Source organism: Hippopotamus amphibius, chromosome 6 (genome assembly GCF_030028045.1).
Source record: "Hippopotamus amphibius kiboko isolate mHipAmp2 chromosome 6, mHipAmp2.hap2, whole genome shotgun sequence".
In the NCBI taxonomy this organism is placed as follows: domain Eukaryota; kingdom Metazoa; phylum Chordata; class Mammalia; order Artiodactyla; family Hippopotamidae; genus Hippopotamus; species Hippopotamus amphibius.
The window spans coordinates 60,465,492-60,479,343 of NC_080191.1; the positions used below are offsets into that span (position 1 = coordinate 60,465,492).

Here is a 13,852-nt window from a genome sequence, read left to right on the forward strand (position 1 = left end):
TGGCTTATTATAGTATCTGCCCTTAAGTCAAGGACTGTGCAGACTCACCAGAGTGGGAGGAGGGTTTGCAAGTGGGAGGGGAAGGGCATAGGCAGGGAGAGAGAAGAGCCCCCTCACCCCCACACGCGCATCCATCAGCACCTCGCAGTTGGTTCTGCTTGTCACTTCTAGAGCGTTGGGCTCCTCTCACTGCGCACCCATCCTGTAAGCCGATGGGGCAAGTACCGTCCCCATCTGATAAATGAGAAAAGCGGGCTCAGAGAAGTCAAGGCCACACGGTAAGTGGCAGGTCTAGAGGTTGGGGTCTCAGTTCTCTCCGAGAAAACACACCTTTGAATCCCCCCAAGTTCTGCCTGGTGTGAACAGTGGACCGCAGTACCCTCCGTACAGAAAGCTAGCAAAAGGCAGCATTTATCGAACACTTCCCATTTGCTGGGCATTCACCAAACCCTTTACACGAACTAACTCCATCCTCACCGCCACTTTATGAAGTAGGTACAGTTACTAATCCCGCTTCACCCGCAGGGCTACTGAGGCACAGGGGACAAGGGACTCGCCCAAGGTCGCAGAAGTAGATGAGAGAGGGGGGTGTGAGTGGGACTGGGGAGGATCTGGGAGGACGAGGGCGGACTACGGAGGACAGCAGAGGACCCGGGAGGATTATGGAGGGAGGATTACGGAGGGCCCGACCCCGGCGGTTTCGAGCCCCGCGGCGCCGGCCAGGCCCCAGCTGCCCATATAAGGCCGCGGGCGTCCGGTAACGTTTCAGGCGCATTAGGGCGCCCCGCGGACGGCAGCCTCCTCCGCGTCGAGGAATGTGTGGAATCCGTCCCCCTGGCTGCCGCCCACCGAGGAGGACGTCCCCTCCGCACCAGGGTCCGCGATTAGCCCCGCGGAGAGCCCGGAGGCCGCCCGCCGCTGCCCGGCCGCTGGGGGGAGCGCGGCGCCTCGGCGGAGCCGGCCGGGAGGCGGGGAGGCGGCCGCGCGCCCTCACCTGCCCGGGGCGGCGCGCGCGGGCGCGGAGGCGGCGGCGGCGGGGCGGGGGCCGCCGAGGGGCCGGGGCGGAGGCCGGGGAGGAGCCTGCGGCCGGGCCGCGGCGTGGGCGCAAAGTGAAACTCCTGGAAGTCGCGGGAGCGCGGGGAGCCGCGGCGGACCGCGCGCGCATGGCTCTGAGCAAAGGGCTGCGGCTGCTCGGGCGGCTGGAGGCCTCGCGGGAGAGCAGCGTCCTGCTGGAGGCGCGCGGCCGCGGGGACTGCCTGCTCTTCGAGGCCGGCACGGTGGCCACGCTCGGTGAGTGCGGCCGGAGGCGCCGTCCGGGGCTCCGCGCCGGCGACTCCGCGGCGGCGCCGGGGCTCGGGCCGCGCCCTGGTCCCTGACCCGGAGGGGGGGGCGCCTGCCTGTGCTGAGACCTAGACAAACGGGCCCCTCCCTTCCCCGAGGTGACCGGTCCCGGGCGGCGCGGAGGCGGCCGAGGCGTGGGGGTCGCTCGCGCGGGGCGGCGGGTGGCCTGTTTGAATGAAGTGACGCCGGGGAACACGTGTGGCTGCGCCCGGGGGCACAGGCGGCCCGCAGCCCCTCCTCGGGGTCTGCCGTCTGCGCGCCTGCCGGCGGGGTCCGTTCTTGGAGAGCCGCTTCTGGCCCCTTCTGCCCCGCGCTCTCCCGGGACGCGTTACAGATTCAGGACCATCCAAGAGGGTTGACTTGGGAGGCGCCCCGACCTAGTGCCTGGCGCTGTTTTTCTTTGGCACCTGTTGAGGAAACCAGTAAATACCCGTTGCTTTGTGACGGCCTCCTTCACTCGCGGAGGGGATGGGAACAAAAGCACCATAACATAGACTACGGACAAAGCGCTGATGGCACTTTTGCCTCGTGTAAGTACTTGGCTGAGAAGCGTCAGTACTGCTAAGTATAGAACTTGGAGGCAAATATACCACTTGGTGACTCTGTGCTGGGTGTATTTGACCTTAGGCAGTTGCGAAGTTCACTTATGAGCTCCAGGAAGTCTTGACACTGACATTGTGTTTAGGGCTTCAGAGACCATCTCATTTAATTTTCACAATTATACAAAAGGGCTATTATTATCCCCATATTACAGAGGGGTAAACTGAGGCCTGAAGAGACTAAGAAACTTGCTTGCTCAAGGTGACAAACAGCTCTACCTGATTTCCAGTGGCAATTTCCATATTGTTGTGTAATGTGTGGCTTCTTGGAATCATCTTGTTTTGTGGCTGACATTCATGAGGAAGGCAAGGTAACACCAAAGTGAGCAAAACCAGGTAGAATTGTTAGAACTTCAACCTGAACACTGGAGAGTAGGTTTACGACTGGTGTCCAGCTGTACCATCTCCCCTGTTAGTAGCTAAACAAAGCTCAGAGGAAGGTCACTAGTCCTTTAGGTGGATGCCCAGTGCACTCACCTCCACCACACTTTATAATTGAATCTAGTCTTTTTCTTTTCATATTGTATGCATCAATTCTTCAATTAGATTCTTCAGTATACATCTTGGAAGGACCATCTCTTCTATTTCTGCTTCCCTAGTCATTTCATTAGCATATAGTTACCTAGCTTGTTTTCAGTCACTTGGTTGATAAAATGTCTCCAGTATTGTCGGCACCGTAAATGTGCAGTAAATCATGGATTAAATTATTATCAGATTATGCCAGTTTGTGCTCTGTCCCGAAAAGTCCAAGTTTGGTCATTTGCTAAGGTCTTGAAAGAAAACCACAGAAATTTCCATTCCATTTTAGATGTCTACTTCATACCACGTTTATCAGAGCCGAGAGATTAATTGCATGATACAAAACTACTGCTTCATCAAAGAGATTAAAATATTCTTCATTTGGATTACAGCAACCTTAAGCAAGGTTCGTATATATTTAAGGGTTGCTTTGAAGCCACTGGAATAAAAAGACTTATTTTTTCAAAAGTGAAGATTTTAAAATGATTAATGGAGTGGTATGATGCATATTTTCCATTTGGAAATTAGATTTGGGCTGAAATCATGTATGCTATGTTGGTGATTACAATACTCTGGATTCTGGAACAGAGGGTGTAGTGAAAGGAATGGGCTTAGCCTCAACTCATGTGCAGTCCACAATTTGTCACTTAACTGAACATGCAGTTTTCAGTAGACTTTGGGCTGAATACTTAATTTTTGAAGTCGCCTTTTCTTTAATTAAGTGAAACTATTTTTAAAAGGCAGCTGTGGCATTTGGTGATGTTGCTGGTCCAGAGAAGGATCGTAGGAGCATTCTGTTACTAGAAAGTTGTTGTCTCAGACTTTTAAAGTACTCTAAACATGTCACAGTTGGATAGACCAGCTCCGAACTTGAAATTCCCATCTGTGTTCCAAAGGTCTAGCCTTTTGCTTTCCTTGCCTGGGTAAGGTGAAGAGTGCTTTCATTTTTTCTTTCCCCCGGAAGGTTGCAGTCTCTTCTTTTGTGTGGCAGCCAGCATAGCTGGCAGTGGACCCCTGGCCATTCCATGAGGTTCAAGGTTGGGGGCAGCTTCCTTTCCACGTCAGCTGTGGTTCCCTGTGAGGAATGAGAGGCCAAGCAGATTTAAGTCTAGGGTTTATTCCCATGAGGGTGGTGGTTTCTGCCTAGCCACTGAATGGTCCTGAATTCTATGCAGCTCTGTGGCAGGTGCACACTGCTGCTTTTACCGGGATAGCAGGAGAGCTAGGTGGTCCTGGCCAGCATAGGCACCACTCTTCCCACTGAAAGGGGCTCACCTTTGCTTCCTGTTTTTAGGCAGTGCTGACACGGGGGCTTGCGTTGGGTTGTGAGTTTAGGAAAAACTGATGATTCTTGATTGGCCGATTTCAGGGTTAGTCCTTCTATTCTCACATGACTTAGGTGGCCAGCCAGCAGTAGGGTTGCTGGAGGGATACTTCCAAACTCCAGCTTCTAAAAGAATTAGGTTGAGAATCTATCTTTAATGTGGATCAGTGGGAACAGGAATTCCAGAGGCAGAAAAGCCAAACGTCTTGGCACCAATTTCAAAGGTTTTTGTACAGTTTTCTTGATGACCTGATTCAACAGTAGGAGGACTCTTGAGTATAGATCCAAAGCCAGAGCCTGTAACAGTTTTCCTGGGTGCGAGTCTACAATTAGCATACAGATGTTCTCTTATTTGCATAATGGGACAAAAAGTGCTTGCTGCCGTCTTTCTCTTTGTTGCTTTTAGACATTGTGCTGTGGACCAGATGAAGGGAACTGTGCCTGTTGTTCATGGATTTTTGTCCATTTTTAGAGCCAGTACCAATGCTCCAGTGTTCCATATTCTCCAGACAGCCCCCTAGGAAGGGTAGCCTGCGAGTGTGCGTGTGGTTACACGTGTGTGTGCATCGTGCAGCCCTGCCTCGCCCTCTCCCAGCCACACGTGCTGTGGAGCAGGGAGCAGGGTGGGCAGGAGGCTCATGAGACTCAATTAAGCTGATTAGTGAGTGTTCCGAAATTACTTTGAGCTTCTGGAGGAAGAGGTCCTGAGGAAACATGGACACAGGTTCTCCCAGCTGCTGCGTTTGTACAGAGGCCACAGTATCAAGTTTTGTTTGACTTGGTGTTGCTGAGCAAGGCTCTGTGTGAACTGCGGCCTTGACCACTTTGTCAGGCTCCATAGCCTGGATTTATTTGGTCAGTGACTTGAAGTTTGACCTGCCTAAGAGCATCCGGGAGGGTCAAATGAATCCTGGGGAAAGACGGAAGCGCAGGTAGGGCCTGGCAGGGACTCCGGGCTTCCGACTTGGGAAACCTGGGCGGTGACCTGGGGTCACAGCAGCCTGTTGTGTCCATGGCTTATGAGTAGGACTTTCCCAGTTGTAGGTTTGCTTGGGGTAATATTGACAAAATTGCAAACTGGGTTAGTATGTGCTTCTGCCTGGCTTTTTTGTAACTCACCAGGAGGAATGTGATTTCAGATCTTGCCAGGCAACTTTTTTGGGCTGTGTGGCTCCAAAACTTTTCCTTTAACCTTTAATTGTGAAAAATTTCAAATGTACACAAAAGTGGAAGGAAGAATGAATCCCCTTCCCCTGTCACTCATTGTGGATGGTTATTAGTATATTTCAATTCTATGTCACCCATCCCTGTATTTTTTAATGAAAAATAAATCTCCTTAACTTTGGTTGGTTCATTGTCAAGCAAGATTTTAATTAATTTGGCTTGACTTTTTTTTTTTTTCTTCCTAACTTGCATTTGTATGTGTGTTAAGTTCAAAATTTACTTGATGGATTGAAATGTGACCAACAACAGAAATGGTGGTGTGAATTGATTCTGAGATTCTGGCCAAGATTTTTAAGAGTGAAGTGATCACATGGGAAGAGTACACCACAGCCTGGAAGAACAGGGTGTCCCTCCTCTTTGGACAGCATTGATGGGCCCAGAGGAGATGGTCTGGACCCAGTGGTGGCACGGCCCCTAGACCACGGCAAGAGGGAGCCTTGCCCTGTGCCTCCTGCCAGAATGAGGAGTTGGGTCAAGGGGCTGTGTCCCCTGCTGTTTGTCCCACCCTCCCCACCTCTGGACCACACTCCAGGTACACAGGACCCTGGAATCGCCTACACAAGTGGTGCCCAGCCCACATCCGGCCTGCCCAGGTCTCCTCCCAGGGCCCCTGACAGATTGTGCAGTGTGGGTGTGTCCACCCAGGTCTGGGAGAGGGATGTGGCAAGGGTGCAGGCTGTGAGTGGAAGTGGACGTGGACGCACACTCACTGAGGTGTCCTTCGGTGTGTGCACGAGGCCCCTGCAGGGTAATGTGAAGCCCAGAGGGAGGGGTCAGTGAAAGAGGAGGGGGCCAGGCTGGGAGCGGTGCTCTCTGCCGGGCACATTCTGGACCTGGCCTTCCAGTTAGCCCCAGGGGTGTCCTTCTCAAGCCAGAAGGGTAGAACATATTTAACAGTTTGTGAGCTTGATTGAGAGCTTACAAATAGTTCCACGCAGGGGCTGCAGGGCTGCGATGGTACCTGGCTCAAACTCCGTAGATGGCAGAGCAGGTGTACCCTGGGCACCTGGGCGGGTCTGGGTCTCACTTGGAGGTGTTCCTTGGGCACCCAAGTACCCCTTTGTGATCTGTGGCTGTGCAGCTTCTTTTGCTGGACATCGCCAGCCTTTCCACCTGAGGATAGGGAATATTCTCTGTGTTTTTTTCCCCCAGAAGTGTCCTTAAAGCCCTGTCAAGCTGCCCCAAGCTAAGACTTGGGAACTAGACTGGGGTCCCTATTATTAGGGTATGTGTGGTGGCCAGCCCACCTCTTGGGGAAAATCAAATGGAGCTGGCCAGAGTGTGTGCCCCTGAGCAAGCTGAGGGCTTGGAAACGAGGCCCCAGCGCTGCACTGGCATCTCCAGGCTGCAGTTACAGAGAGCGCTTCATTAGATGCAGGGTTCTCAGCAAAGGTCAACACAAAACAGCCCAGTTACAGGCACTTCCTGTTTCAAGGACTTGCTGGAAGGAGACCTGGGGCCCTGTTATGTAAATATGTCATTCTTGAGGACAGTTCAATGAAAACCTTAAAAGCATGCCTGTCCTTGATCCAGTATTCTGTGGGCAGAATGAACACACACGAATGCATTTTGCCTCAGGGATATTTATTGCAAAGTGTTTTGAATTTTCAGCTGGTCAAGTAAACTTTAGCGGACTTGATAATAACAGCTGACGCTTATGAAGCGCTTACCACGCACCAGGCTCTGCTTGTGGTTTCTGTGTGTTGACTTCTTCAGTCCTTATGAAGAGGGAGGTCCTAATCCTCTCCATTTACACTTGGAGAAACTGAGGCACAGGGAAATGTAAGAACTTGCACGAGGTTCCATTTCTTTTATTTATTTATTTATTTGGTTGTACGGGGTCTTAGTTGCGGCATGTGGGCTCCTTGGTTGTGGCATGTGAACTCTTAGTTGTGGCATGCATGTAGGATCTAGTTCCCTACCAGGGATCAAACCCGGGCCCCTGCATTGGGAGCGTGGAGTCTTACCCACTGCGCTACCAGGGAAGTCCCGAGGCTCCATTTCTAATTAGTAGCCAAGCCGTGATTTGAACAAGTCCAGGAGGCTCCAGAGAGCAGTGTGTTTGCTAAAATCTCATGCTTAGAAAAAAAGAAAAGTCATCGTGTGATGAAAGACACTAACCGTGTCCCGTCGTCTCTCTTGGTTTCAAAACACATATGTAGTCAGTGAAGTGTAATTGTCATACAGCATCCCGACTGTGACTGGGTTTGCATCTGACAGTTTCTCTATTCAGGGGTGTTAGGCTTGGGGAAGCAGTTACCTGCTTTCTGAGCCGTGTGTGTGTGTGATATTACGAAGGGGAGATCTTCAAGAGAAGTGTGTGGGCTTGAGTCCTGCATTCCAGAGAGCTGAGGCTTGTGCTGGCTCTTGTCCTTCTGTGAGGATGTCCTGACGCCTAGAACAGAGCCTGGTTAGAACTCAAGGCTCTGAAGGAAGTGCTGGGTTTCTCGGCACAGAGGCGGCCGTGAGATGCCAGACTCCCCAAGGATGTACATCTCAGTGTGAGGATGGTCAGATAACACGTTTGTGTCTTTCTGGAGCTCTCCTTGATTTTGAGTGGGAAGAGGTTCCTGAGTGAGGGTGCTGGGCACCCTGTGGAATGTATCTTCCTGTTCTCTGCTTGTTTGTTCTGGAGCCGGGGAGGGGCTCTGCCGAGGGGATGGATAGACTGCTTTGCATCCAGGGTGGGCACTGGGCACCTGTTGTGGGGCCAGCAGAGGGCCCCGTCCAGGAAGATTGGATGCGAGTGGCCGGGTGCTGGGGGGCAGCAGTCTGCACTCAGAGCATATGAAGCTGGAGCGTTGCCCTTTGCTTATGTAGCTTCTTGGTTCAGACAGTGACTCCGGGTGGGAGGATTCACTCTGAGCATATTAGCTATGGAGGGTGGTAGGGCAGCTCCTTCTAGTGGCCCAGTTCATGGGAGCAATTCCAAAGTGCAAATGCAAAAGTCTGAACTTAATTTTAAGGCAGTTTTTTGAGGATATGGGACTCTCCCAGAGAGGCTTCTGTAATATCACGGGAGCTGGTACTTAATTCTGTTCCTGCATCTGTGCCCATTTCTGCCTCGCCTCCTCCCCTCCCTCGGGCTGCTGGCTGTGATGGGGCCTCCCCCCGCCCCACCTTCTGGACCCTTGGGCTCTACTCTCCCACACTGTGTGTTTCAGTGAAACCATATGCGCCCTGAGAACAGAGCGTGGTCTTCTGCCACTTCTGCTCTTTGACAAGGTCTGAGGTGATGCTCAGGGCAAAACAGATGATAAGAAAGGACGAGGGACTTTTCCTGTGTCCTTTAAAGCACTGTGAGGTCTCACATAGCAGAACTTGGGCCACCAAATGCTCTCCTAGTTACAGTGTTGATGCGGGACTTGGGGTTGGGTTAGGGAGAGGGCATGGTGTTCAGGACTGCTGCTCAGAGCCATTGGGGAACTGGGATGGTGCGGTCACCCTTCAAGATCTAGGAAAATGGGCAGATTTAAGGTGAGCATGGTGTACAGCTTATCTCTGCTAGCCGGCTGCCTTTTTGTATTCAGCTTGTACTGACATTCCTGACAGGTAGTAGTAATCTCTACTCAGAAAAAGCAAACTACTTTCCTTTCCTCAGGTCTGACCCTGGAATGTTGTAGTGATAAGTCCTTCTCACCCTTCACCTGTTCCCTTTCCTGCCTCTTGGTAGAAGAGGGAAGGCCTGAATCCTAGCCCTGATTCCTTAAGATGTTCCTTATCTGAGGGAATTTAGTTAATCCCCCCAGGCCTCAGAATCCTAATCTGAAAACAAATGGATGACAACCTATACTGCCTTCCCTACTCTCAGATTCCAGGTGTCTTTGAAAAACAAAACAAAACCTTAAACACTAAGCATAAGCAAATAAACAACACCTCTGCTTTACACACCTATTTAAAATTATAAACTACCCAGAAATTTGAATCTTAGGAGAAATGACCTGGCAAAGTAAAATCTAAGATGACTCAGATCTAAGTCTGAAGCTAAACTTAGGAATCTGATGCTATACATTTTTTATTGGAGACTTATGAATAAATTAAAATGCATGAGATTGTCTCTCCTTGATTCTGCCCCTTTCCTGTAACCAGCAAAAAAAATTTTTTTAAGCCATAACAATTTAAACTTAAATTAGGAACATATGGTATTTATTAAACTATGCTAATTCAGTAGCTCTTTTAGCAGATTCTTATTAATATTCCCTGGCGTGCTGAAAATCATACCTTTCATCATATTGCATAACTTTTTTTTTTTTTTTTAACAATCTGGACTGGAATGGGGCGAGCTGTGTGTCTGTGGATGTGTGGGCTTGTTTATCTGTCTGTTTTTATTGCCTATATGTTGCATGGACAGCTTCATCATGAATCTTATCCGTGACTGATGAATATTGTATGTTGGAAAAACTCTTTAAGCAGAGATAGTCCTCTGCTGCTCCTGCTTCCCAGACAAGCAGAGCTGAGGTCAGGCAGGGCTGAGCTAGATGCTGCTGGCGGAGAGGAGTGGTGGAAGGCTGTCAGGTATCGTGGAGTCCATGTGCTCCAGCCGAACAGAACAGTGACACTCGCCTCACGGACTGTTTCAACAGTGGACCTGTTTTTCTTTAAATGGTGTGGATAGAGAAAGGAATATTGGAAAACGAGGGCTGGAAATAACTTGCCACCCACCCAGGCCTGAGCCAGGCCCTTATAACAGTGTCCGTCTGCCTAGTGCCACCTGCTTCTCTTTACCCTGGGACTACCAGGAGGGGAGGAACCTGTGAACCAGGGAGGAGGAGCTCGTAGGCCAGAGGGAAGTTGTCTGTCCAGGAAGGGATGTGCTGGTGGACCAGGGGAGACAAGCCACGGTCAGAGCACTTCTGTGTGGGTAACATGGGAGGCCAGCAGTAGAGCTGCAAGAATGGAATTCCACGTTGAAATTGTATGTCTCTGGAGTAGTGAACAAACAGAATCTTACATTTCCCATTTCTGAGGACTACTTTCCTTTTTCTCCGGACACACAGCATTTGGAGTAGGGACTGAGAGATTTTATCTGATAGTACAAACTGATTTTAACCAGAAGTAACAAGACTTTATTGCGATTATTTCTTGAAGTTTTGCTGTTTGTTGACAGGGGAAGAGGTATGATGTCCATTAGGATGTTAAAAATATTGACATTTGCAAAGACCCCAGGAGTCTGGGATGGAAACACCAGGGGAAGGTCCAGGCCTCTGTGCCAAGTTCTGGGGTGAGGTAGGGGCGGGGTGAGAGGGGTGGGTGAGGCCGGTTGAATTCCTGTTCCCTCCCAAGCTCCCCTGCTTTCTAAGCTGTGACTGTGGGTCTGAATCTGTCCAGAGGGGGCGCTTTTTGCTAATTCACAAAAAGGTACCATCCTGGTTGGAGGCTGCCCTGGAAAAGGTGGCCGGGTCATGGCCTTTTCTAACTTGTGTGGTAGTGATAAAATTTTAATCCAAGCACAGAACTGGTCTTTGTAGCCTGCCTGTACAGCGCAGGAACAAATTACCTAAGACATATATGGCGTGAGAAATTACAAAGAAATACCACTGCCTGCACAAGGGTGACTCCAGACTTCGGGGGTTTCTGGGTCAGTTTGCTGTTCGGAAAATTAGGTTACCGAGAGCTTATTAGAATTTTGTCTTCAAAGAGAAAATAGACCCAGGACGAAACCTTGAGGAGCATTCCTGTAAGGAAAGTTTGCGCGCCTCAGAGGATGAACTTTGTGGATTCCGTCTGGTCCCTGCCTTTCTCCTCGGTCTTGCAGGAGAGTCACCACATCTGTGGCTCCTGCCTTCCCCCATGCGGAACACTCTCGGTCTTTGGGTGTGGATGATACAGTTGTCTTCTTAGGAAATCCAGGAGACAGCCCCTGAAGTCCCTGTGGGTGCCGCGGGCTCACGTCTGGCACTTACGTGGCATCGCTCTCGGAGACAGAGAACTCGTGTGCGCACACACAGTGGGGACAGGACAGGTGGAGCAAGATTGGGAAGATGCTGCTGCCTGTTGGGTGATAGGCGCGCGACAGTTCATCAGAGTTAGTGAATTAGTACACTGGCTGCTTTTCAAGCTCAGCGGATGAAAATCGATAGTTTCCCCATATACCATCATGAGTCCGAGTACGTATAATCATAGGAGAAAGAGATTCCACTCACAGTAACAACAGTTTCTGGGAGTAAACATCATGAAGTATGCAAAGCTATAAACTTTAAGGACCCACTGAATAAATGGAAAGGTACAGCATATTCTTGGGAAAGGAACATCAACATTGTAAAAATGTTTGTTCTCAATAAATGTGTAGGTGCAAGCACCTACGGGTAAAATCCAGTCAAGAGGAAACGGATATAAAAGTTAACAGGCTGACTTTAAAGTATATCTGGGACTCCCCCCACCCCTTAAACTTGTGCTTATCTCAATCCTCCTGTTTTGAGTAATGGCAGCACCTCTCCCCCCCCCCCCCCCCGCCCCCATGGGTGGGCCAGATGCTCTGGGCAGAACCTGTGACTTATCCAGACGCCACTGTTTTCCTCACTTCCATCCAATCCACCAGCACGTCCAGACCACTCTGCCTCCAAAATAGATCAGAATCCACCAGTTCCCCTGTTGCAGCTGCTGCGGCACTAGTCCAGCCACTACCTCCTCTCCCTTGGACTGCACGCCACCTGCTAACTGGCCTCCTGGCTGCCCCTCCTGGCCCACACGCAGCCTGACCGAGGCTGCATGGCCTGTGTCCTCTGCCCGGGCTCTTTCTCCAGCCTCATCTCCCCCTGTTCCCTGGGGGCCAGGTCTGCTCCTCTGGAGTGGCCCTGACTGGTTCCTGCCTCAGCATCTCTGCACGTGCTGTGCCCTCTGCCCGCCGTGCTCTTCCCAGACCTCTGCCTGGCTGCCGTGTCCTCATTCAGGCCTAACTCAGCGACTTTAGCAAGACGTTCCTGACCACGCTAGCCAGACCAGCCCACAGCCTCCATGCCCCACTTGTCCGTTCCCTCACCTGTTTTCTTGTCTTTGTAGCATGCATCACCGAAATTGCCCTATTTATTTGCTTGCTATGTCTGTTGTTCTTGAGAATGCTGGCTCCTTGGGAGCAGGATGTTGTAGGTGGTATTGTGTCCCCACAAAAAGATATGTTTAAGTCCCAACCCCTGCTAATTGAATGTCACCTTCCTTGGAAACAGGGTCTTTGTTGCCACATTTAAGGTGTCCGTTAAGATGAGGTCATTCTGGAGTAGGGTGGGCCCTTAATCCAGCAGGACAGGTATCCTTGTAAGAAGAGGAGACTCAGAGACAGTTACACACAGAGAGGAGAATGTCACGTGAAGACACAGACACGCACAGGGGAGACGGCCACATGAAGGCAGGCAGAGACGGGAGGGATGCTGCCACCAGCCAAAGAACTCCGGAGGCTCCCAGAAGCAGGAAAAGGCAGGAAGGATCCTCCCTGGAGCCTCCAGAGGGACCCTGGCCCTGCCCACAGCTGGATTTTGCAGTTGTTTAATCAACTGCTGTTGTTTCAGTCCCCCGGCTTGTGGTACGTTGTTCGGCAGTCCCAGGAAACTAGTAAGAGGGGTGTTGTCTTCTCAGCACTGTCTGATGTGAGGAGAGGTTCAGGAAACACTGCTGAATGTTGAAGACGTGACCAAAATAGCCAAGAAGATTATGAAGAAGATCAGGACAGACTTGATCTACCGGACAGCAAATCATACTATAAAGCCTTGACAATGATATATTGTAATAGGCAAAAGTCAGTAGAATAGAGGAGAGGGCTCAGAACAGATTCGTGTAAATAGAGTGATTTAGTTTATTGTTACGGTGACAGTTTAAATTAGGCAGGAAAAGGTGGATCTTCAGTAAATGGTGTTTGTGCAACTTGACATTTGTTCAGCCACATAGTTCAGAGCAGGTCCCCCTTGGCTGTCTGGTCAGAAAGGAGAAGGGCTTGCCCTGCAGACCAGTGCCCAGGGTGTCCCTCTTCCAGGGAGGGGGTGGTCTTTGCAGCAGTTCGTGCCGGTGACTGTTCACACAGCTGTCCGTCACTAACTAGCTTCTCATCGGCTTAAAGCCTTATGCCCACAGGAGCTAGGATCCCTCGTAAAACCCCCATAGGTATAGATTCTGGGGTTCACACAGGTACCTGCCCAGTTACCGGAGTTGTCACACTTAAGGAAACCCCAAGCCTGGTGTCCCCATCAGGGTGTCATCATTCCTAAAGTTCATTTTGACCATAAGTAGTGTTATATAGTGACATGGTTGATGTTTTACCTTTTTGGGGTTCCCAGGGAACCAGAACTGGAGCGTTAGAAAAAGGTTTTGTTAAGCCCCTGTGGACATGAATTAAGTTAGAGCCCTACATTAAATCATATATAAATTCCAGAGGTATTTAAGAGTTAAATGTAAAGAAATCCCACTTTTGAAGTATTAGAAGAAAATGTAGGAGAAGCTTTCACAATGTGATGGTACGGAAAGCCTTTTTAAACAAAGCATAAAACTCAGAAGTCATAAAGGGAAGAATAACCTGAGAGATTTAAGAACTGTTTTTTATTAAAGTATAATATATGTAGAAAAATGAACAAATCCTAAGTGGACAGCTCCGTGGATTTTCACGGGATGAACATGCCTCATGACCAGCGTGGAGATCTGGAAACAGCGTTGGGGGGACCCTGCTCCTCCTTTACCCTGTGTCAGACTGATAGATTTGATTACAGAAAAATGTAAAACTCTGGGATATCAAAAGACGCCATAAATATAGTTAAAAGACAAGCTGCAGGTTGGAAGGAAACTGTGTACAGACCTTTGCAACATATACAGGGACCAAAGACTGATGATCGTTCTGTGCTATAAAAGCACGCCTATAGATCAC

General features: G+C 50.2%; 1 protein-coding gene across 4 annotated transcripts in view; it reads left to right on the forward strand.

The window, feature by feature from the left end:
- Positions 1–1,075: 1,075 nt before the first annotated feature.
- SYNJ2 (synaptojanin 2) overlaps positions 1,076–13,852 on the forward strand; it is a 94,283-nt gene continuing 81,506 nt past the window's right edge. For all 4 annotated transcript variants that reach the window (XR_009054287.1, XM_057738661.1, XM_057738662.1 and 1 more), the window contains exon 1: positions 1,076–1,290. Coding sequence is in view for 3 of the 4 variants with exons in the window: in XM_057738661.1 (XP_057594644.1) it covers positions 1,164–1,290 (127 nt within the window). In the remaining variant the exon portion in view is untranslated. The remainder of the gene's footprint in view (positions 1,291–13,852) is intronic.